This window comes from Sphaerulina musiva (assembly GCF_000320565.1).
Source record: "Sphaerulina musiva SO2202 unplaced genomic scaffold SEPMUscaffold_8, whole genome shotgun sequence".
Lineage (NCBI taxonomy): Eukaryota > Fungi > Ascomycota > Dothideomycetes > Mycosphaerellales > Mycosphaerellaceae > Sphaerulina > Sphaerulina musiva.
The window spans coordinates 353,718-375,200 of NW_016017390.1; the positions used below are offsets into that span (position 1 = coordinate 353,718).

The 21,483-nt window shown below is 51.3% G+C and overlaps 7 protein-coding genes across 7 annotated transcripts; 2 read left to right on the plus strand and 5 right to left on the minus strand.

The window, feature by feature from the left end:
• Positions 1-877: 877 nt before the first annotated feature.
• Positions 878-3,510, plus strand: SEPMUDRAFT_157660 (uncharacterized protein; the record flags this gene model as incomplete). The annotated part of the gene is made up of 2 exons (XM_016907744.1): positions 878-2,406; positions 2,499-3,510. The coding sequence occupies 2 exons, from the start codon at positions 878-880 to the stop codon at positions 3,508-3,510; spliced, it is 2,541 nt and encodes an 846-aa protein (XP_016758549.1).
• Positions 3,511-3,865: 355 nt separating this feature from the next.
• Positions 3,866-7,685, minus strand: SEPMUDRAFT_134789 (acetyl-CoA synthetase-like protein; the record flags this gene model as incomplete). The annotated part of the gene is made up of 3 exons (XM_016902662.1): positions 3,866-3,893; positions 4,497-5,521; positions 5,598-7,685. The coding sequence occupies 3 exons, from the start codon at positions 7,683-7,685 to the stop codon at positions 3,866-3,868; spliced, it is 3,141 nt and encodes a 1,046-aa protein (XP_016758550.1).
• A 2,170-nt stretch (positions 7,686-9,855) lies between these two features.
• SEPMUDRAFT_143125 (2-Hacid_dh_C-domain-containing protein) lies at positions 9,856-11,150 on the minus strand (the record flags this gene model as incomplete). The annotated part of the gene is made up of 3 exons (XM_016903028.1): positions 9,856-9,953; positions 10,082-10,949; positions 11,040-11,150. The coding sequence occupies 3 exons, from the start codon at positions 11,148-11,150 to the stop codon at positions 9,856-9,858; spliced, it is 1,077 nt and encodes a 358-aa protein (XP_016758551.1).
• A 1,656-nt stretch (positions 11,151-12,806) lies between these two features.
• SEPMUDRAFT_165132 (FAD-binding domain-containing protein) lies at positions 12,807-14,836 on the plus strand (the record flags this gene model as incomplete). Its single annotated transcript, XM_016908154.1, has 4 exons — positions 12,807-12,829; positions 13,037-14,286; positions 14,348-14,567; positions 14,625-14,836. The coding sequence occupies 4 exons, from the start codon at positions 12,807-12,809 to the stop codon at positions 14,785-14,787; spliced, it is 1,656 nt and encodes a 551-aa protein (XP_016758552.1). The 3' UTR covers positions 14,788-14,836.
• Positions 14,837-15,235: 399 nt separating this feature from the next.
• Positions 15,236-17,253, minus strand: SEPMUDRAFT_165133 (uncharacterized protein; the record flags this gene model as incomplete). The annotated part of the gene is made up of 2 exons (XM_016908155.1): positions 15,236-17,044; positions 17,203-17,253. The coding sequence occupies 2 exons, from the start codon at positions 17,251-17,253 to the stop codon at positions 15,236-15,238; spliced, it is 1,860 nt and encodes a 619-aa protein (XP_016758553.1).
• A 223-nt stretch (positions 17,254-17,476) lies between these two features.
• Positions 17,477-18,947, minus strand: SEPMUDRAFT_150541 (Clavaminate synthase-like protein). The gene has a single exon (XM_016906247.1). It carries the CDS (start codon positions 18,760-18,762, stop codon positions 17,641-17,643), a length of 1,122 nt encoding a protein of 373 aa, XP_016758554.1. The 5' UTR covers positions 18,763-18,947; the 3' UTR covers positions 17,477-17,640.
• Positions 18,948-18,989: 42 nt separating this feature from the next.
• SEPMUDRAFT_150542 (uncharacterized protein) lies at positions 18,990-21,131 on the minus strand. Its single transcript, XM_016906248.1, has one exon. The coding sequence runs from the start codon at positions 20,916-20,918 to the stop codon at positions 19,371-19,373; it is 1,548 nt and encodes a 515-aa protein (XP_016758555.1). The 5' UTR covers positions 20,919-21,131; the 3' UTR covers positions 18,990-19,370.
• Positions 21,132-21,483: the final 352 nt, after the last annotated feature.

Below are 21,483 nucleotides of genomic sequence, written 5' to 3' on the forward strand. Positions count from 1 at the left end.
GGTTGTCAGCCTCGGACCGTGGGCGGCGCGCTTTTGATATTGGGGGAACGCCACATGGATCGCGGAGAGGGAATGTTAGGACGTGGTAGGAAGATGGATGTGCGGAAGAAGAAGAAATTTTCTCCAGTCCTTCACGATGGGGATGTGATTCGCTTCTTTCTCATCGTTGCTGTCCACGTCGCTGTTCTCGTCGTTGTCAGTCTCCAAGTCCAGATCTTCGTCCTGTCGGGATAGCAGCAGCGCGCCAGCGGTCCGTAACGGCCCGGAAGCAACATCCTGCGACGGTCCGATCGCGAGGCGCCGAGAAGGTCCGGACGGCGGACGACGGAAGCATTCCTTCCCTTCGCAGCGGTCCGGCGACAATGCCTCGCGACGGCCCGTGAACCGTAGTCGATCCATAAGCTTCCTTCTCATTCTCACTGGTGTTACCTCCTTGTATATACCTATCAGGTACATATACCTGACCTTTCTCCTTCTCTCCACCACTACCTCGCTCACTACACCATCTAAGCTACCTACTCCCGTGCTTGATTCACATCGCAACCGTCACAATGAGCAACTTGCCCGGCGGCAACCTGCGCTCGCAGTGGATCCTACAGCGAGTGTGGTGGACTCAGGGACACGTTCTAGCGCTATCACACACAGCTCGCGATTGTTAAGCGACGACAAGATGGAGGGTACTCCGGCTTATTGGCTTGCACATGGGTACATGTATCTTAGCGCTGTGCAGTTCAGTTTTCAGCTTTCAGCCTTGCCATTCAGGTCTTGGGCCACAAGCAGATGGATTCTCTTTTTGAGGTTCAAGTACCACCGTGCGAACTTCAATGTTGCTATCATCAATCCCGTTATTCTCTCCTTCTGACGGATCAGACCAAACATGCGCCTCCTCAACATTCGGACCCTGGAATTTCGCGAGTTCCGCAGCAACGAACAACCCAAGTACGTGATCGCCTCGCACCGATGGGTCGAGGGATGCGAAGTAACGCTTCAAGACGTTCGTAACGGGTGCAATCTGGAGAAGAGCGGGTATCAGAAGATTGCAGCGTTTGCATACTTTGTACAGCAGCGTGTTCCTTCAGTGCAGTGGTTGTGGATTGATACCTGCTGCATTGATAAGCAGAGTTCTGCAGAACTGTCCAAGTCGCTCAACTTGATGTTTGATTGGTATCGAAACGCTGTGTTGTGCATTGCGTATCTCGCAGACGTCGACACTACAAACGATCACGCGTGGGAGGGCAGCGACTGGTTCAAGAGGGGCTGGACTCTGCAAGAGCTGCTTGCTCCACATCTAGTTCTCTTTGTCACAAACACATGGAAAGTCATTGGTCATAAGGGGGATTCTGCCTGTGTTGATTTCGGGCTTGTCTGTGGGCCCAATCTGGAGGAGGATCTTGCCGCGAGAACGGGCATACCACATCGAATACTGCATGATTACGCGGCCAGCTCTGATATCAGCTGGAAGGAGAAGCTGAAGTGGATGGAGGGCCGGGAAACTGCAGAACCTGAAGACATGTGGTACGCTCTATACGGCATACTCGACGTAACTCTAGGGGCCAATTACGGAGAAAAGTATGATGGAGCTCGGCGACGTCTGATGGACAAAGTACATGAGCGGGACGAAGCGCCTATTCAACAAGCTGAGCAGCGTAGAAATATTACTGCTTGGCTCTCGCCGCCTGACCCGTGGACGAACCATGAGGCGGCACGACAGTTACGTGAGCCTGGGACTGGAGACTGGCTGATTCAGTCAAAAAAATATAGGCTGTGGAAGGATGGTTCGGTCCGTCATTTGTGGATGTACGGGAAAGCAGGGTGTGGGAAGACGATTCTCTGCTCTACAGCTATCGAGGACGTGAAAGCGTACTGCAACGACCATCCCAACGCCGGCTTTGCCGTCTTCTACTTTTCCTTTTCGGACGATCAGAAGCAGCGCCATTCCGACCTTCTCCGTTCACTCGTTGTGCAGTTGGGCCGCAAGGACCCAGGTTTTTCGATGCTCAAACAGGCATACGACAACCGGAATCAAAGTCTGCCCGGGCAGGATGAGATTGAGAATATTCTCTCTTCCTGCTTCAATTCCTACGAAAAGGTATTCCTCCTGATCGACGCGCTTGACGAGTGTCCCGACGAGGGTGACGCCCGGCTCAACATGTTCAAATGCGTAGACAGACTGTCGAAACAGGCACGCAATGTCCAAATATTGGCAACGAGCCGCGATGTTACAGACATACGGGACTCAATGAAGACACTGGATGCAAAGTTCGTGCATATTGCCAAACGTCATGTGGATAAGGACATTCAACGATACCTTTCATCGCAGCTCTCGGGTGGTTCTCATTCTCCGCTGTTACGACTGGAGGCGAGCGGTTTGATTGAAAAGACTCTTTTTGAAAAGGCAGACGGGATGTGAGTTTCCTTTTCCTTTTCCTTTTTCTTTTTGATCTTCTTACCAATTGTGGACTATTGCTGCAAAAGCTAATATTCTGTTTTCTCCTTAGGTTTCGTTGGACGTATTGCCAAGTGCAGGAGCTGAGAAGTATCAAGGCGGTTAAGCAAAAAGATATCCAGGACATATTAGACAACGTTCCTCCTACCCTCGATGCCACCTACGCACGCATCCTAGGCAAAATCGACTACCGTTCTCGGAAGGTAGCTACCACTTACCTCCAATGGTTGGCGTATGCGAAGGGGCCTCCTACCCTTGGCGAGCTAGCTGAGGCTTCTAGGGTCGACCCAACAGCACAACAAGTGTCGAACGAGCGCGCGATGCTCGACGGCCCGCTAGTGATCCTCCCCGGGCTTGTCGCTACCAAAAATAGCGAATTCGAATCTCTGGTCAGCGACGGTTCTTTTCGCGCATCTGTCAGGGAAGACACGATGAGAGGGGAAGACACGATGAGAGGGGAAGACACGAGAATCAGGCTGGCACATCTGTCAGTAAAAGAATATCTCGAAACGAAGCGCATGCTCCAATGCGAGGAAAAGGATTTCCACCTCGAGAGCAGTCTAGGACATCAGTTCCTTGCTCAAAGCTGCCTCGTCTATCTTCATTTTTACAGCAGCAGCAGTCAGAAACAGTCTAAGAAGCAAGATTTCACGACATTCCCATTGCTCACATACGCAGCAAAGTCGTGGTTCTACCATTCAGCACTTCAACAAGCAACTGAGCCTGTTTACGAGCTCGAACTACTACTACGTAACCCAAGGACATTGCGCGACTGGCTACTAGTGTGCCAGTTAGAGGCTACATGGAGACGTCCGTTTAGCGACATTGGAAATCTGAAATCGAGCCTATACTACGCTAGCTACATTGGGCTAGAGCAGGTAGTAAGAAAACTTCTCAAGGATCCGGAATATATTGATGCTCCGCAAAAGTGCTACTCGGAAGCGCTGTGGGCAGCAGAACGTCAGCGCCACGAGAAGGTAGCCAAGTTGCTGAGAGCTGCGGGAGCGCATGTCCACGCACGTCAAGTAGATCACGATTACGAAATGCACGCAGCATCAATATAAGGAAGGTCATGAGTGAATGCCCCGGGAGAGGGAGTTCTGGCATTGCGTTGCAGGCGGCGTTATATAGAGGCCACGTGAGTGTGTACACTAGGAGTGAGCGTAACGGGAGTACTAGGTCGTAGTAGCAGTTTCTCTGAATTCACGGGTTATGTTTTCTTTTTTCCTGCCTACAGGCTACAACCGCCAACCTCCCTGCTACAATCCCTCTTCTTGTATTTACTAATAGCAGCGGATCTCACACGAACAAAAAAAGGGAGATAGATGGACAGACAAATACGCGACACGCTAGCAGAAAGAAAAAGAAGAAAAAAACAACTACCTTAGAAAAAAGACAACAAAAACGCAAAAAAGAATCTCAGACATATGCTGTGTCCGTGAATCGACTACATCATCCATTAGTCACAAATTCAACTCCCATATTGATTGCATTGCATGAAGTGATCATGAAGTGAGTAGAAACTTACACACGGGGCCCGCGCAATCTGCTCGCCTGATGGCAAGCGCGGATTTTACCACTAAACCAACACAGCTTTGCTTGAGGGTCTGACGTCAGCCGGATTGATGGAGGAGAAATGGGGAGGGTTTAATATATATTTTGGTTTTATATGGAGGGTGCGAGAAGGAGATGGAGGGAGTGGGATACCTGAGGTAGGGATCTGGTAGGAGGTTGTTTGAGAGGGAGGGGAGATACTAGTTTTTTTATCATTTGTTTATTCTGTCTGTCTATCCTATCCTATCCTATCCTCTTCTAGATAGGTATCTATCTCTTCTATTTCCAACACTCCTCCCTCCAATACTTGACAAATTTCGCTACCAGAATCTCATCAATCACACAATTTTTCGCCATGGCCGAGGAAATTTTCTTTGCTCGCGCAGTTTCGAAGCGGGGAAGATTTTCTTTCTTTCTTTCTTTTTCTTTTTCTTCCTCTTTTTCTTTTCCTTCCTCTTTTCCTTGAGAGTTTGTTGTTGTCGTCGATGCATCATACTTGTGTTTGAAAAAATCAAACAATTTCACAGCAGGTTCATCCTGTATTGAAGAATACTTCTCCAACTTCTTTACCCAATCTTTTCCAGAAATGATTTCAAACGAGAGACCTGCACGTTGTAAAAAGGGCAGGAAGTCCTGATTCCAGAACAATGGAAAAGTCGAATTGACGAGGTTGAAAACTTGCAAAAGACGAGATTCTTCTCCATCATCATCTTCATCTTCATCTTCATAAACCGCCACATCAACAATCGCCTGCCCAGCCACATCGGCAGGTAACCACTGCAACTCTTCTTCCTCCTCACCAGGGAGCACACCCTGCGTAACAGCAGTTCTCACAATCGTCGGAATAGCCTCTGCAGGATTCCACAATCCCTCGACCGAATCCCCACAAACCTGGCCCAATCGCGCAATTCGCACAGGAATTTCCGCTGTAGCGGCTGCTGACGCGAGAAGTTGTTCTGCGACCCATTTACTCTGCGCGTAGCCCATTCGCTCTTCCACGTATGACCAGGGAACTAGATCTTCTGCGACGGAGGTAGGGGCGGCGAGAGCGGTTGCGATGCTGGAGATGAAGGTGAGAGAAGGTTTTTGTTTTTGTTTCTTGTTGGGAGGGAGGAGGCGGGTGGGAGAAGTAGCGGCGAGATTTAGGAGAAAATGTGTGGAAGAGATACAGCCGCGGTCGAAACTTCGGAGGGATTGGTTGAAATTGACGGACCAGGCGTTGTGGATGATGTGGGTGATTGTGGAGCGGAAGAGATGGAGAGTTTCGGGTTGTAAGCCCAAATTATCTTCTACGTTGTTGAAGTCGCAGGAGAATGCCGATAGCTTCTGGGTGAGGAGTTGGTGGAGATGGGATGTTTGTCCTTTGAGGAGACGATGCTTGTGCAGGGTATCGTGGATGCGGGTGAGTGCTTGAGCATCATCTGAGGCGCGGATGAGACAGTAGATTTTGGAGATGGTGTCGTTTTGGAGGAGATGATGGAGAATGTGGACTCCCACGACACCTGTTGCCCCTGTGAGAAGCTGATGAACTGTTAGCACAAGACCTCCCTTGCTAATCAATGGCAAGGGGCGGTATAGAAGGAGAAAGAAATCTTACCACTACGCGAGAAGAAGATGTCCCAGCAATTATAGCAGGGTCACAAGTGTCAAATTGCGAGTATTTGAGCACCAGAGCACGAGCAATCTCTTCCGCATCATCCTTGACAACAACATCTCCCTTTCGAAGGTTGAGAAGATGTTCCGTCAACAGAGCCACGGTCGGATACTCAAAGACGACATTCGTCGCCAGTTTATTCTTCCCACCACCACCACCGCCGAGGTAGATGGAACGCAGAATTTTCGATCGTACTTGCGAAGCTTTAAGGCTGTCCATTCCCAACGTGAAAAAGTCGGACATATCATCCATATGAGGTATCGTCTTCTCCTCGGACTGGGCCTCCTTAAAACCAAGAACATCGCAAACTATCGCCCGGACCAAATCCAAAACTTCCCCATCACTCATCACAACATCCTCGTGCACCAGCAGAGATTTCGCACCCTCCATTTCCGTATAATGCGCTTCAATATCTTTCGCAAACTGTTTCAGAAACAGCGATCTCTTGACCGTCGCTTTATCCGTCACAGGAAACGGCGTTCCCGCAGGCTTGATCATGACCTGTTCAAGAGAAATTCTAGCATATGCAGGCACTCGAGAATTTCCCGCTGCGAGATCAGGCGAAATACTCGCGAGGACTTCAGCTGCACTCAAGTGCGCTGCAGAGTCGGATGCGATGACGATTAAACCCAGAGAGTCCCTTTCCGCGCCGAATGCCACCGCTACGGAGACGTGAGGGTTGTGGGCGACGGAATCTTCAATGGGGATGGGGTCTGCCTTTTCGCCATTGATGAGCACGATGATGTCGTCTTGTCGGGTGGCGAATTTCCACTTGTTGGGGTCTTCAGGGTGTCGATAGAAGAGATCTTTGGTCGCGTAGGACCCATCTGAACTGCTGGAATAGGCTTTGGCTTTGAGGCCTGGGAGGACCGTGAGGTGATAGAGACCATCATCGCCCACGGGGTCGAATTGCAGAAATGGCTTCGCATGCGGTAAGGGTGTCACCCAGCGAAAGTCATCGGGCGTGGGCTCCATCAGAGCCCCCGCTTCAGTCAGGCCATACAAGTGAAAGATGTGGACTTGATGTTTTCGCAACTCGGCAGCCAAGTCATCTGGTATAGTCGAACCCGCAGCAACGACTTGATCCAACAGCGCAAGGCGTTGCAAGCCGCCCTCGGCTTCCGCAAAGAACTTGAGCACATATGGAACCGTGACGACAGCGCGAGAATGAGTGAGTTGGAGAGACGACTCCACAATAGACGCAGTGACGGGGCGGCCTGCATCGAGAAGCGAAAGTCTCTTGCCGTTGATCAAACAGCGGAGTAAAGTCGCCAAGCCAAAGCTATGGAACAGCGGTAAGGTGGACAGGGTGTCCACGCGAGGCATACGTGCAGCAATATCGGCAGCTTGAGCCAGCCATGTGACGGGGTTGATACACACGGGCTTCGGTAGCCCTGTCGTACCGCCACTATGGATAACAATCTCGTGACCACGCCCGGGCTCACGGAGTTCCAAGGGGGGGCGTCGATCGATGCTGGATGATGATGACCATGATGCTGATGCTGATGCCACGCGATCTTCTGCTGCAATACGAGAAATCTCCACGAGGGGAACCCGAGTCAAACCCAACGAGTACATCTGATCCACGCTCTCCAGAACATTCTGTGAAGACTCTGCAACAATGACTGCAGAACACTTCGTCGTAGTAAGAAGATGCGCGAAACCTTCCATTGCCAGTCTCGGCGAAATCAAAATCGTCGTCCAGCCCAATCGTTGCACAGCAAGAAACGTAATGTAGTAATCTATACTGGACGTTCCAATCAACGCAATCCGGGGGACTTCTCCCACGACATCGTTGTCGTTTGTCGACGACGACGACGACGCTGTATAGTGGGAGAAGCCCACAGCGGCCGCATAGTGAGAAGCGACCGCACGCGTGAGAAATTCCACGTCTGTTCCCGTATAGTCTGTAAAGTGTTTCCCATCACTGCTGGGATAGGACAACAGTGGGTCTTGAGAGTGCGTCTGAGCTCGTTGCTTGATGAGTTGGTCCAAGCTGTCGTATCGCTCTGCAATCATTGGGCCTCCCATGGCAGCAGCAACAGCAGGCAAGCAAGCAAGCAGGCAGTCCAAAAAGCAACTGCTTCCTCTCGTTGGTTGGTTGGTTGGTTTGGTTTGGTTTGACTGTATCAGAAAATCCTTCCTGCAGCTGCAAAGGGAAAAAAAAAATCAGGACACCCCCACCCCCTTTTTTTTTCTCTCCTCAAGCTTGAACAATAACTTTATTGTTTTTTATTCTTTTTCGATAGTTCTTCGGTACGTGAGCGGAATTTGGTTTCTTTTTCTGATCTCCGCAGCAGCCAGCAAGCCAGCAAGCCAGCCCAGCTCAAACCCCTTGATATCTTGTGTGAGAAAGCAAAGCCAAAAAAAAAAAAAGTCCGAATTTCTTGCAGAGTTTTTTGAAAATGATCGATCCCCGGAGCAAATTTCCAAATTCGACTCTAAGGCGCTGCTGCTGCTGATTGAACAACAACCAAAAAATGTGTGTAGTTTTTGAGTTCAATCAGTCAGCATATAGCAGCAGTAGTGGAGTCCATTTGGTCCGCGTATGTACTGTACCGTACCACATCGGAGTGTGACATGCATAACAACCATGGGGGGGCAGCCCCGGTGGCCACACGGCGGTTCATCATCATCAAGGTCGTATTCTTCCCCGAAACAGATGTGCATTGATGTGCATTGATAAGCATGATGATGATGTACAGGTCAGGCCTCCGCACGCGAAGATCAACCAGGTTCGGGCGCCGATGGGGAATACGAAGCGACGGACGACAGATACCCTAGCTAGCTAGCAAGCAATGGGAGGGGGGAGAATGATGATGAATCCATAATAGATTGATAAGTGATAAAAGTGATATGAGAGAGACAGACAAGACAAGACAGGACCGACCGAATGTCCGACTAGTGTTTGCTATCGGGCAATGTAGTCTGGTCTGGTCTAACAGCCGAATTGAGCCAAAGCGTGGGTAGTAGTAGTAGTACTGTAGTGGTGGCACATCTAGTTGGCCACTAGGAGGTAGTTTGAGATACACTTTTAAGTCACTTTTTTTTTTTCAAAAAATTCGTTATAGATCGATCGAGAAAATACTCCGATTTTTGATAAAAATGTGATTATCGATGGCTTGCTGACCTTGTTACTTGCTCATCGAGGATTTCTTTTTGATTTTGTGCTCAAACAAGCATACATACATATAGCAGGGACGAGAAGGGTAAGGTAGTATACCTACCTTTACGCTACGGATTCTGCTTCCAGGGGTTCGGTCCTTCGGTACCTACCTACAGTAGGTATATACCGTACCTGAGCGAAGATCAATACTGCAAACACATACATGTACCCCAAGTACATCCATTAACCATTCGGCCATTTATCTATATTATTATATAGCCAGTATTATTAATAGTCTCCCCCCCCCTCTTTTCCCTCTAAAAAATAATTCTCCTATATTACAGATCTACAGCAGCTATTCCTCCGCTACAGAACTACTAAACTAAACTAAATACCTAACCTGGCCTAGGAGGTAGTTCAAGGGTACAATGCTGTACGTATCCACCTCACCTGCATACATAGTGCGTAATCGACCTCAAGGATTTAGGGATCAGGGGTCAGGGGTCAGGGGTCAGGGGGTCAAGGATTACAATCAAAAGCAACCCCCTTCAAGTTTCTACATAGTCGATCATTTTTCTGTCTGGCCTTATCCAGTATAAATGATGACAAACGAGCTACTGTAGCTTACGGAGAATGTTAGCCGGAGAAGATAGGCTAGGCTGGGTTGGGGCTGGTAGGGGCTGGTATGGGCTGGAATGTATCTGGTCTGTGCTGTCTGTGGTATATCTACGTAAAGGTACTGATTGTATGGAAAGAAAGCTGTTGGATTCTGTCTGTCTGGGTAGCAAAACTCCAGGGTGAAGGTAGGTAAGGGAGGTAGGTAGGTAAATATCGACAGAGGAAATTCGCGTCGAAAAGTTCCTCCTTTTCTCTCTCTCGTAGATCATCTCTATGAACGTCCCCTCGTGAAAACCTGTAGGGAAAAAATTCCACAAAAGACATGATGATGCGCAACCATTCCAACCCCCAGGGCTACGCTACATACATCCATTCGACTCGGACCCAACAAACGAAGCTTTTTTTCAAAGAGCCTCGTATAACATGCTGGGAGATGAAAACGAAGGGAGTACAAGAAGTAATCATCATCATCATCCATCATCTCAAAAGTCTATCAGATAACCAGACAACAAGATAAGATTGTCTCATGGCAACCCAGTTCCCCCCCACCCCAACCCCTAACCTCACCCCTAAACCTAGAAGGTACAGTATGTGCGGCTCGCAGAGTCCTGGCACATACTCGAACCCGAATAAACCCCGCTGTCCGATCGTTCGATTTTAGGAGTGACAGAATTGACGGGGGCACGAGGACGACCCGTCTGACAAAAAGCTTTAATATTCGCCAAACATTCGATTTCCGCACGTTCGAAAGACCCTTCGGTGAGGCCTCCGAGATGAGGTTGTACAATAACCTTGTCGCTGGTGAAAAAGTACGGATCAATCCCCGCGGGTTCGTTTTCGAAGACGTCGAGGCCTGCGCCGGCGAGTTGATGCGATTCGAGGGCGGAGATGAGGGCGTTGCTGTCGAGGATTCCGCCGCGGGAGGTGTTGATGAGGTAGGCGTCGGGTTTCATTTGGGCGAGTTCGGCTTCGCCGATCATGTGATGGGTGTCTTTGGTGAGGGGGCAGTGCAAGGAGACGACGTCGGAAGTCTGGAGAAGTTGTTGGAGAGACTCGCATGCCAGAGCTCCTTCAGGCGCGCGGGAAGAGATGCCACCGTTTCGCGCAAAATATTGTACTTGCATGCCCAGCGCTGTAGCTTTGCGAGCCAGAGCACTACCGATGCATCCCATACCGACGATTCCCAATTTGAGACGATCGAGATCTCGCGAGAGAGGAAGTCCGCCTCGCCATTGACCTGCTCGGAAGCTTTTTTCGGCGCGTCTCGAGTTGCGCAGGTTCGCGAGCATGAGGAACATGGCCATATCTGCCGTGGCATTGCTGGTGGCGTTGCGAGTGTTGGCAAACCAAATGTGCTGTCGGGTCATCCAGTCGACATGGAAATCGTCGTATCCGCTCTGTGCGGAGACGACGACTTGCAGCTGCGGAAGCAACGGTGCGAGCAGCTCAGCATCGAACGGTTCAAAGGGCTGTGGTCCGAGTCGACAGACCACAGCTGTATAGGGTCCTCGCGATGCGACGAGTGGAGCCAACTGATCGATCAGTTCTGCTCGTGTCGACACATCCAGTATCTACGCAACTTTGTTTTAGTCTTTGTTTTTTCCCTTCCCTTTGCTTCCTGATCCCACGAAGACCGACGGAGATGCATGCCCTCCACTCACATCGATGTCGAAACTCTCTGCATACTCGTTCCGTATGCTGCGAGATGTATGCTTCGGGGCACCTAGATAAAGGACCCGTGGCTTGGTCTGATGGTCGTACGTGTCGTGCATCGTATCCAGCGGAGGAGCGAAAAAAAAAGACTCTTGAATGCTCCGAGCGACGTCCATCGAGCTCAATGCTCAACAAGTACGATCCGTGGAGCATTGGCCGTCGCCCGTCGAGCGTCAATCGAAAGGCAGGCGGATATGCCAAACCCGGAAGAACCCTTGCATGATTGCCCTCGCGGTGTGCGAATCGATAGCACGTGTGGCTATCGCTCTTTAGTGGCCTGGTCGACTGCCTAGTCTCCTATTGTCCGGTCCGTTGCCTTGGTTGTCCGGCAGTTCATCAAGACTTTGCCACATGGTGTGCATACATCCAGCACACGAAATGAAAGTGTCGCAGTCCGGCGCCATTGCTAGTACTATGCCACTGTGTCCGAGGACCCGCCGGGGAACAAATGCCATATCTAGACTTGAAATATCTCTCGCACGCTAGCGGGTCTCCATATCGTTGGGCCCCGAATCCATATTACGCCTCCAACTTGTCGTCGTCGTCGTCTTCTTGTTCTTGTTCATCATACCTCGGAGTTTGGTTTTGCTTGAGTTCTGATTGAACCACTGAGACCCACGCGATCAGCGGCGATCAGACTGTACATATAGTACATACTAGGATACGTGCCCCATGTGGTCTCAATCTGAAGCCAGCTAGTGGAGCCCGACTCCGAAGCACGGAGACTTCTCTTGTATTCGGTTTTCGAAGGGTGCAAGTGGACTTCTTGGGCCTCGTACTCGTAGACAGAAACTCCGATCCCAGTGTCGTGTACATAAAGGTACATAAGTAAGACCAACATATGCCGATTGTTGCCTTGTTCCTTGTTGATGAGTAAGATTTGTACTTGTATACAGCACTGACCACAAGTTAGACGATATCGCACACGACTATCCCCGACTGCTTCGTTGGCGGTAGTCGTTTTACAACACGAGTATAGGGGATGGGGATCAGGGCCTTTCTTCGCACCTCATTGAGACCGAGCCCAACAAGCCTACGCCCAAGCCCAAGCCCGAAGCTTGTACTCACTCGTAGCGCGGTGGCTCGCCTGTGGGGTTGGTGCGGATGTATATAGGCGCAGTAGTTCTGGCTGCCAATGCGGAAAATTAATGATAGGCGCAGTAGTTCACTGCTACTACGCCTGCGTGTGTGGGGGCTCCGATGCAGTTGGAATAGCGCCGAATGAAGTATTGTACCAATACATGTAGGTAACAAAATGTCTTCTTCCTTTTTGAGAAAATTCACGACATGAAAGAGATATGCCCCATATGCCCCAAGACCGGAAGAATTGATGATTTGGGATGGAATGTGGATGCCCACCTATCGACTGAACGTATGGAGGTTGTCTGAATTAGGTGAGAAAGACGTCCAAGCCTATTATGTAATCATGCTGAACGAGATCAATGGAGACGGAACATGACATGAAATTCTCCATGGAAAGGGGAGGGGGGGAGTGGGGGAATACCTCACTTCTCAGAGTGTGAAAGAGAGGAGAAGAGAGGAGAAGAGCGAGTCTAGGCTCCTGATGCTCTCCAGCTGGGGACCTTATTCCATGGAAAAACAAAGGGTGGCATCAGCCATCAGCAACAGCACATGGTCAGCAAGGGTCAAGTACACAATAATCTCGGCAGTTCATTCCGACAGCGGTCTATCTACTAATTCACTTTGAGACCGGCATGTTTTGGCGTCTTCACACTGGGCTGATGATCGGGCCTACTGCTGAAGCTGGCTTGGGTTGCACACCTGTAGCCCTCAGAGCACATGGAACTCTTTCGGCATCGTGGAACGAACGTTATTTAATACTGGACTGCCATGTCACGAAGTAGCAGCTCTCATCACACACACAACTCCCTCACTTTGTTCTTCTCCCACTTTCTTTGTGGTAAAAAATGCGTCTGGTATACAGCTGCCTTTTGGCGATAGTGCCATCGGTGTTTGCAGCCACTGCCTGGCAGCAACGAGAGTACAACAACACGGTACCAGTCACTCCACTCACGACGATTGGAAATGCCAACTTCACAAGCAAGAGCGATGCTCTTTCGGCGCTGGGCAAAACTTTGAGCAATGCAACGATCGCATACCCTGGAGATATGCAGTATGGCACTTCCCTTGGGCGCATCTGGACCGAGAATCGCAAAATCTTTCCCGAAGCCATCTTGTTCCCCAAAACGCCCGAGGATGTCAGCATCATTCTGCAATTCTACTCGGGCGTGCATGCTCTCTGGACCGATGGGTTCGCCATCCTGGGCGGAGGCCACGCGGACATTGGAGGTGGTCAGACTCCGAGTGTCGTAATTGACTTGAGGGAAATTGGGTCAACGGAGATTGTCGAAGAGCCCGCGAGTGGCTCTGACAAATGGGCAGTGCTGAAGATCGGTGGTGGCTCCGAGGCCGGTTCCGTCTACAGCGCACTCGACGGCACGGGATGGGCATTCCTAGGCCCTCGAGCTGCGTCGATTGGCGTGGGAGGCTTCTTGCTCGGCGGCGGTATCGCATTCCAGACGAATCGATATGGTGTGGCTGTCGACAGCCTTCTCGGCATTGAAGTTGTGCTCATTGATGGCAAAATCGTCTATGCGAATCCATACAATGAGTACAGTGACCTCTTCTGGGCAGCCACTGGCGGAGGCTGGCTGGGCTTTGGTGTCGTCACGCACTTTTACGTCCAAGCATATCCTGATCCAGGAGAGGTTTTTGTCGGCACAATCGTGTGGGGCGAGGACAAGTCGGCCGAAGTGTTCAACAAGACAGCCGCATGGTTCGAGAGCAACACGGACGCGGATGCATTTCCAGCACTGCTGTACTACTTCAAAGATCCATCTAACCCGGGCGCGCTGGTTCCAATCCTCGAACGTCAATTCACTTTCCAGCTGAACGCCATCTACTTTGGAGGGTCCTGGGCAAAGTTCAACGAGTCGTTTAGCAGCTTTTACGAAAAAGCAGACTCCGTCTCGCTGCAAACCTTCTCGATCAAGACCCTCGACCAGTACCTGTTAACAAACTATCCGTACGGATACAATCGACTGTTCTATGGCAAGAGCCACACCAACTCGACCATCGAATTCTACGAGAAGACCTTTGCCAGCTACCAGGAGACCATCAACGGACTGATGCGCAGGGGAGAAGACCCGGGTCACACCTTGTGGGTCGATGAGTGTGAGTAGTAGTGGCGCCATGCGTGATCTCGATCCATGAACCATGTGCTGACGTTCTTCAGATGTGCTTCCAGGCTGGAACGGTGCCGGACCGGCTAAAGATTCCGATACTGCTTGGCCTCACTCCACCTCGTCTCACATCACCCTCACATCGGGAGAGTGGTCCAGCGACAACTCCACTGAGTTCTTGTACACCCAGGACCGCGACGGCATGATGTCGTATCTTCGGGACTTCCAGAACGAACTGGGGGAACCTGCGATTTACGATTATCCCAACTATGTGTAAGTCCCGCCCACCCTTTTCCGTGCATCAACCAGCGCACATCTAATCGGAAGCAGTGCACCTTACTCCAAAGCCGAGGAGGTCTGGGGCGTGGATAACTTCAACCGACTGGTGCAGATTAAAGAGAAGTACGATCCTCTGTGCCTATTCAACAGAGGCCGCGTGCTCGCATCTCAGGCGTGTATTAGCAAGGGCCTTGCCACGACTTATCTGGGATAAGACGTTGTACAGTATATGAGACCCTATTGTATGTGTGGATGCTGTCTGCATTCTGTACCAGTACCTAAAATGTAGAAAGTGTCAATGTATCAGAATAACGGCTGAAATCAAAGATACCTTACCTATGAACCCCGGGCAACACTTCGATTTGCTGCAATTATTGGGAAAGCATTAGTGATGGTGATGATGGTGGAGAGGACGAGGATGCCGATGCAGGTTGGCGATCTCGAAAACATGAGCTGACGCCAAGAAACAAGCCCGCTAAGGCTGGTCACATGCAGACGTAAGGATTCCAGGTCCACACTTCGTATAGACCTAGGAGAAAATTGAAGCACGACTCCTGACAACCACAAATATTACTACAGGTATTATTCTGCACAACGAACCTGTCTCCGAGACGCGGACCTGACATATGTCGTCCGAACAGTGCGGACGCAGAGATGTCGACTTACGGTCCGAATGAGTTCGGGCCCCTCCATCTCTCGTCCAGCCTGATCTGCTGCTCTCTCACGCCAAATTCCCCCTTCGGCGCTGCAGCTCGCCAGGTTTCCCAATAACCACGCTGGACCTTCAAATTCATGTTGGAATCTTGATCATACATGGCCAGATTCAAGACCAGTTTGCCATCAGCTCCGTGGTCATTCCCATTCTGGCTCTTGTTCGCAGGCCAGGGCTGGAAGTATGCCGGATCAGGGTGTCGGTCTAGCAATTCGGTGAATGAAAGAGACATGATTGCGCTCTCGACGCCGGCGTAGATGTATGGCGAGTGTGCTGATGGTGATGCAAGCGAGTAGACACTTGATTCAAGGGCTCGGGCGTGATCATTGCGATTCCACCGACTGCCACGCACGGTGAAGGCAGGACTGCTAGATCGGAGGAAGATGTTGTAGTCCCCGTCGGCGCTCTCAGCGCTGGAGCCGCCTGGTCTGGGCTGAGTGATATCTAAATAGTTGTAGCACCTGGCTCCAAGCCGCAAGTCGAATACTTTGCACAGGTTATGACGGCTTGAACCGACAAGCATTTTCTCTTGGCCTCGCGGTAAGATGGTGTATACAGCGCTATCATCAGCCGGATCGACGTAAGCTTGCTCGACATCGCGATTTGAGCGCAGGTCGTGCAAACGTACAACGCCATCGTACGCACCGGACAAGAAGACATTTCCACTTCCCGAAGCGCCATTGTCGGCACATAATGGAACCATGGTATACACATTGGATGTAGATCTTTTACCATCAAGGCCATCGGGGTCATTTTGGAGCCCAAGCTTCCTCACACCTTCTCGCGATAGACCACTCTCGGTGATCGGGTATACGTGGATGGGCTTCTCGGAAGGACCTGCACCAATGGCCAAAGATGTCCGCGATAGAAAGTTCGTAGACCATGCTCGGTGATTTGGCGAGGGATTGCCGTCTGGCCGCAAAATCGGCTTGAGATCGAATTGGCTCGATGCGCAAATCTTGGACTGCTCCGAGTCAACATTGTAGAGAGCAATCCTGGAGTCTCCCAGATTCGTGGCCAGTAATGTGGGTTGAGACTGCTCTTGTAACAAGCTACTTGATCTCACAGGCATTCCCTGCGTTGCAAAGTATGTCGTTCTTACGTCCTGGTCATATGGGTCGTCCAGAGGCATACCGAGCAGGCGCAAGTCCCCTCTGGCGGTGCCAGTGATGACATGCTGCCTTTGGTCGCCCAGTGAATCATCTGGACGAAGCAGATGCATCGTCGTGATATCGTCCTGGCCTTCACGTGCTGCCAGAGGTCTATAAGTCGCCCATTTCACGTCCGATCCGCCGCCGCCGCCACGTGTGGTGTGGCGAATGCATATCTGAGCTCCAGCGCTGAAGGCAAGGGTCTCCGTCCTGTGTTGCCAGTTCTCCTCAATGTCTTCATACACGTCTATCAGGGGCGTGAAGCCAATGGTCTGCCCGTGTGGACTCTCCCATGTGGTGGCCTTTTTGGAGCCGGGAAATACGGTGATATCATGGCTGGGCTCGACGTAGGTGGCGATGAATGCTCGTCTATCCCAGGCCTTCGACAGACTGGTCAGAGTACGTGCCGCATGCTTGGAGAGAGGCACATCTGGCGCGCATAGTGTTGGGAAATGGGTCCTGGCAAAGGACTTCCAGGCGTCCTTTTCGACAAAGGCGTAGAGGCTCTTGTTGGTACGGGAAAGAGCCGAGACGGCACTGGCAGTAGGGAGATAGGTAGCGATATGGTCCCAGAGTTCGGGTGGCAGGTCGGTGAAGGTTGCGTACCGCTTCGACGTGGTCGTCGTCAGCGTAGGTTGTGCCATGAAAGTCCGTCGATGTTTCTGGCAGATATTCTGGTCTGGCCGTGTTATAGAATACGTTATGATGAGTCAGCAAGTACATCCCGCTCTTGCCAACGAAACCGACGACACTACAGTTCAGGCACATTACCCATCACAACTCGCAGATACGGCGCTACAGCAGACTTCCAAGTCATGCTATACCACGTCGCGTAAGGATGTCTGTCAAGTCCATAGAGGTGTTCAAAACAAGGCAATGTCCATAGCATTTTATTCAATATATCAGGTATATATACCTTATATACCACACATAGCAGGTAGATCTGGGTTTCTTTTTCTCTCTAAATAAACCTGTAGGGAGGTAACCTTCACAGCGCCTTGCTCATCATCATAGCAGCCAAGCAGGTAGATCTGTAATCTGTCGATCCACACACGGGGGTATCATAAATAAAGAGAAAAAATCTCCAGCGCCTTGCTCAAAAAAAGGGAACAGAAATCCAAAAAGAAAAAAAAAAATCAGAAAGCAAAAAACAAAAGCCTCCCCCATTCAAAACCTTCCACGCAACGTCTGGTAATCATGACCCCTACAGCAACGGTCCAAGAGGCTCTTCACTCGCAGCCAAATTGCACTGCCGGAAAATCCTTACTTCCTCGGGCAAAAACGAGCCGGTGACAGAGTGCAACACACCATGATTGTTAAACAAGGCCAAATCGCCAGCCTCCCAATCCACAGCATAGATCAACTCGGGAGCAATACCCGGTCTCTGGAGACGATGAACAGTCTCCCTCACCTGCTCGAGATCATCCATGACGGTGCCATCTTTCAGATGCAATTTCTGTACAGCCGAAGGATGGACTTGCAACGCCAGTTTGCCCGTCACTGGGTTTCTCCAACACATGGGAAGAATCTTAATCTTGGACTCATCGATTTCGGGGAGTTGCGAGGGGGAAAGTTCGAGCCCCTCGGAGACGAGACCGAGACCATCACTTTTGCTCTTGGCCGGGGACATCCAGACGTAGGGATGAGGGGCATATTGGACTTTGGTCGTGCGCACAAACTCTTTGTCTTCTTCGGAAAGGAGATCGTACATGGTGTAAGAGCTTGCGAATACGGTGCTTCCACGGGGCACGCTCAGCTTGTCGCCGGTGCCATCGTCATAGCGAAGCGTTTGTTGCTCGGTCTTGGGGACGCTGACGGCCATCAAGCTCGTGACACGAGGAGCGTTCAGGTCGTATAGGGCTGCATCGATGTGCCAGCGGTAGAAGCGGGTGTTGTCTCGGTCATCCTCGGGCGAGATGACATCCTTGTGGAAGGTCTTGTGATGAGGATGTTTGAGAGTGATGTTTTTGAGGCCCTGGAATTCGGCGACCGGCCCGTTACCGATCACTTGAACTTGGGGTTGATGGGGGATCGTCTTCAGGTCTGGATGAAGGATCGAGCGTTTGGCGTCGATCGTTTTGCCGTGGCCATAGGATTGTGCTTCGGGATCGAAGAGTTGTGTGAGCTCATATTGCGCCCGTGGAGAAAGATCTTGCTGATTCTTGAAGAGGACAACTTGATTCTCGTACAGAGCCTTGCGAATAACATCAAAGTCAACCGGAGTGAGGTTGTCCAAGTCCGCCCCGCGGATCTCAGCGCCAATGTCGTATTTTGCGCCTGCAGGAGGGGTGATTTTGTGAACAGTGATCTTGCTGGTGATGGCCATGGTATGTGGAGAAGGTAGTGGTGTGTTGTGTGATGATGTGGTTGATTGAGGTTTGTCGTACAAAAACCACCCTTGAACAACAGCTCGCAGTTAATATACCGCAAGTGGCAAGCCCGAGCGGGCTCCACCGGAGGGCCTATCAATTCGGCGCCGGCAATCCGGGATGCAAGCATCGGAGCTGGGCGATGCAACGATGGTGGGCAGTTTTCAGACCAGGGTCTTGGGTCTGGACTCTTGGGATATTGTGTGTGTGTGGGTGTGTGTGTGTGTGTTTGTGTGTTTGTGTGTGCTGATTGCTGATTGCTGAGCTGCGCATTTCCGCTATTTGCTGTAGAGACAACTTCTCCGAGATACTGTGAGAAGAAACGTCAGTATGCTGCTGCTGCTGCAAGTGTCACGTTATCATCTCCATGCCAATCCAGGGTATCAACGCTGCCAACGCTCATCAGAAGTTTGGTATGTAGCTAGGAAGTGACATATGGACAACCGAATTACTTCTTTCTCATTTGTGCGTACTCAAAAACGACACTGGGTATCTTTACGACCAAAATGCCTTACCCCAAACCCAGAGTGATAGGTATTACATGTTTCGTGGTCTCGTCAGCATGTTATGAGCGAACCTGCGTTTGCTCGCTCGCTCTTCGATCCCTCATCATCCGTGCAGCATTCGATGCCATGAATGACTCTCCCAATGAACCAGCAACAAACGATGCTTGTGGCCGTATCGTTGACCCATACATCTGCTGCACTGATGCGTTGTGCTCTACCAGTGCAGTATCCGATCCTTTGTACACAGGATCAGTTGTCACTGAAGGACGTCGATACCCTGGACTATTCGTTCGTTGTACCGAGCCTGGGTGGAATTCGATATGCTCAGCATGATCGTCGACCTCGCCGCTCTGCTGATGCATCGGTCCTTCACTGGACTCATACGCCTCGTCATCGTCATTGTCTCGTCTCACTCGCCCCGTGATCCCATCATCGCTATCTTGGGAGAAGTTTGCGGCTTCATTGCCATTGGCACTCATGTCATCGTCGTCTAGTCCAAAATCGAGATCACCGTCTGCATTAATTTTCTTGGCAGATAGAGCAGCAGCAAGAGTGTTTGGTGTCGGAGATGTTGCAGGTTGCTTCCCCTTACTGTCACTGCTGGGGGGAAGCTGACTTGTCATGCTTGCTGGACCTAGTGATGAAAATGATGCAGGCGTTGTTGCCATCGATGGCTCTTCCTCCTGTGCCTGTGGGGACTGTGGCGAATCTTTGGGCGAAGAGTTGTTGGGAGATCGAGTTCGTGAGTGCGAGGGCGTGCTATTGTTCGATCCCAGAGTCGAGGGTACATTATCCGAGGGCGCCACAATGGTATTGCCCACCGCCAATGACACTCGCTTCCTCTTGGGACGAGGATGGGTGGGTGATTTCAGTGCCGAAGTCAGCCTACTGTGCCCATTCCCATCTGCTGATGAGCCCGACGACGATGTCCGACTCGCCAACTGTAGCTGTATCGGTCTCTTCTGCTTCGCCTGCAGCACCGAGTCGGAGTCTGCGCGGTGTATGTCTGAGTCGATTGACGGCGCGACGACTTGTGCCTGTCCCGGCGTTTCCACTACCGGCGGCGCAGAGTCTGCCCGTTTGCTGCCACCACTGCCATTTTCCAGCGCGGGCAGATATGTGGGCGTGAAGACTCCAATGAACTCCTTCTCCCTCTCTTTGCTGCCTCTCCGGTCTGTCAAGCCAGCCAGAGATGATCGCACCTCCAATGTTGGAGTCGCGCCTCTCTCGCCCACCATCGCTATCGAGTGCGGCTGGCCAATATTCTCCCTTCGCAGCCCCGCTGACAGCAACGCATCCACGACATTTTGCTGTTGTTCCTCCTGTTGCTCCCGCTTTTCTCGCGCCCGCGGCGGCGATGCGAGTGTGTCTGGAGTGGATTTCGCGTCATTGGACGCGTGGCCAAGGCGTTGGATGATGTCCTTCTCGAAACTCCGATATTCTCGTTCCTTGGCAGCAATATATTTGTGAATGGACTCGTCCAGCTGCCTGCGCTTCTGTTCCAATCGCTCCAGGGCGTCATCAGCCAAGCCTGCCTCGGCCAGTGAGCGTCGAAAGGACTGTCGCCGGGAGGTGATGGCGCGGTCACGGAATGCCCACTCCGCCATCAGTGAAGGTACCTGGAGTAGGTACAGTGGCTATGCCTGACTGCCTGGCCGCACTGTCTGGGCACTTTCTTTGTCAGCGCAATGGTCAATGGCCATGTGAGCGTAGAGGCCCCGACGGGAGAGAGAGGATGCAATGGCGGGCTGGTGGGGTGCGGTGTGGTGTGGTATGGTATAGGGTGGTGGTAGTCTTGTATGCGCGCGGAAGGTAGAAGGCAGAGGGCGGAGGGCGGAGAGCGGAGAACAGAGAGAGAAGAGAGAAGATGAGGTGGTGGCAGCATCAGGACAAAGAGAACGGCAACGGCATACCGGGAGTCAGAAGGGCTGGCACTGACTACCTCCTACAGGTACCTGCTACTACCGGCGACACCACCGCAGCGCCAGCAGCACGACTACCGTACAACGTGAACCCGACCAACGTGATCATGTGAGACGCAAAAACGAGGCGCTGACTCACAGGACGGTATAGAGGGAGAGATAAGCTCCAACCTAACCTGAAGCGTTAGGCCTGGACAGACCACACAAGTCCACAGCTGCTGCCTTTGCCTCTGACCTTCCTACCTGACCT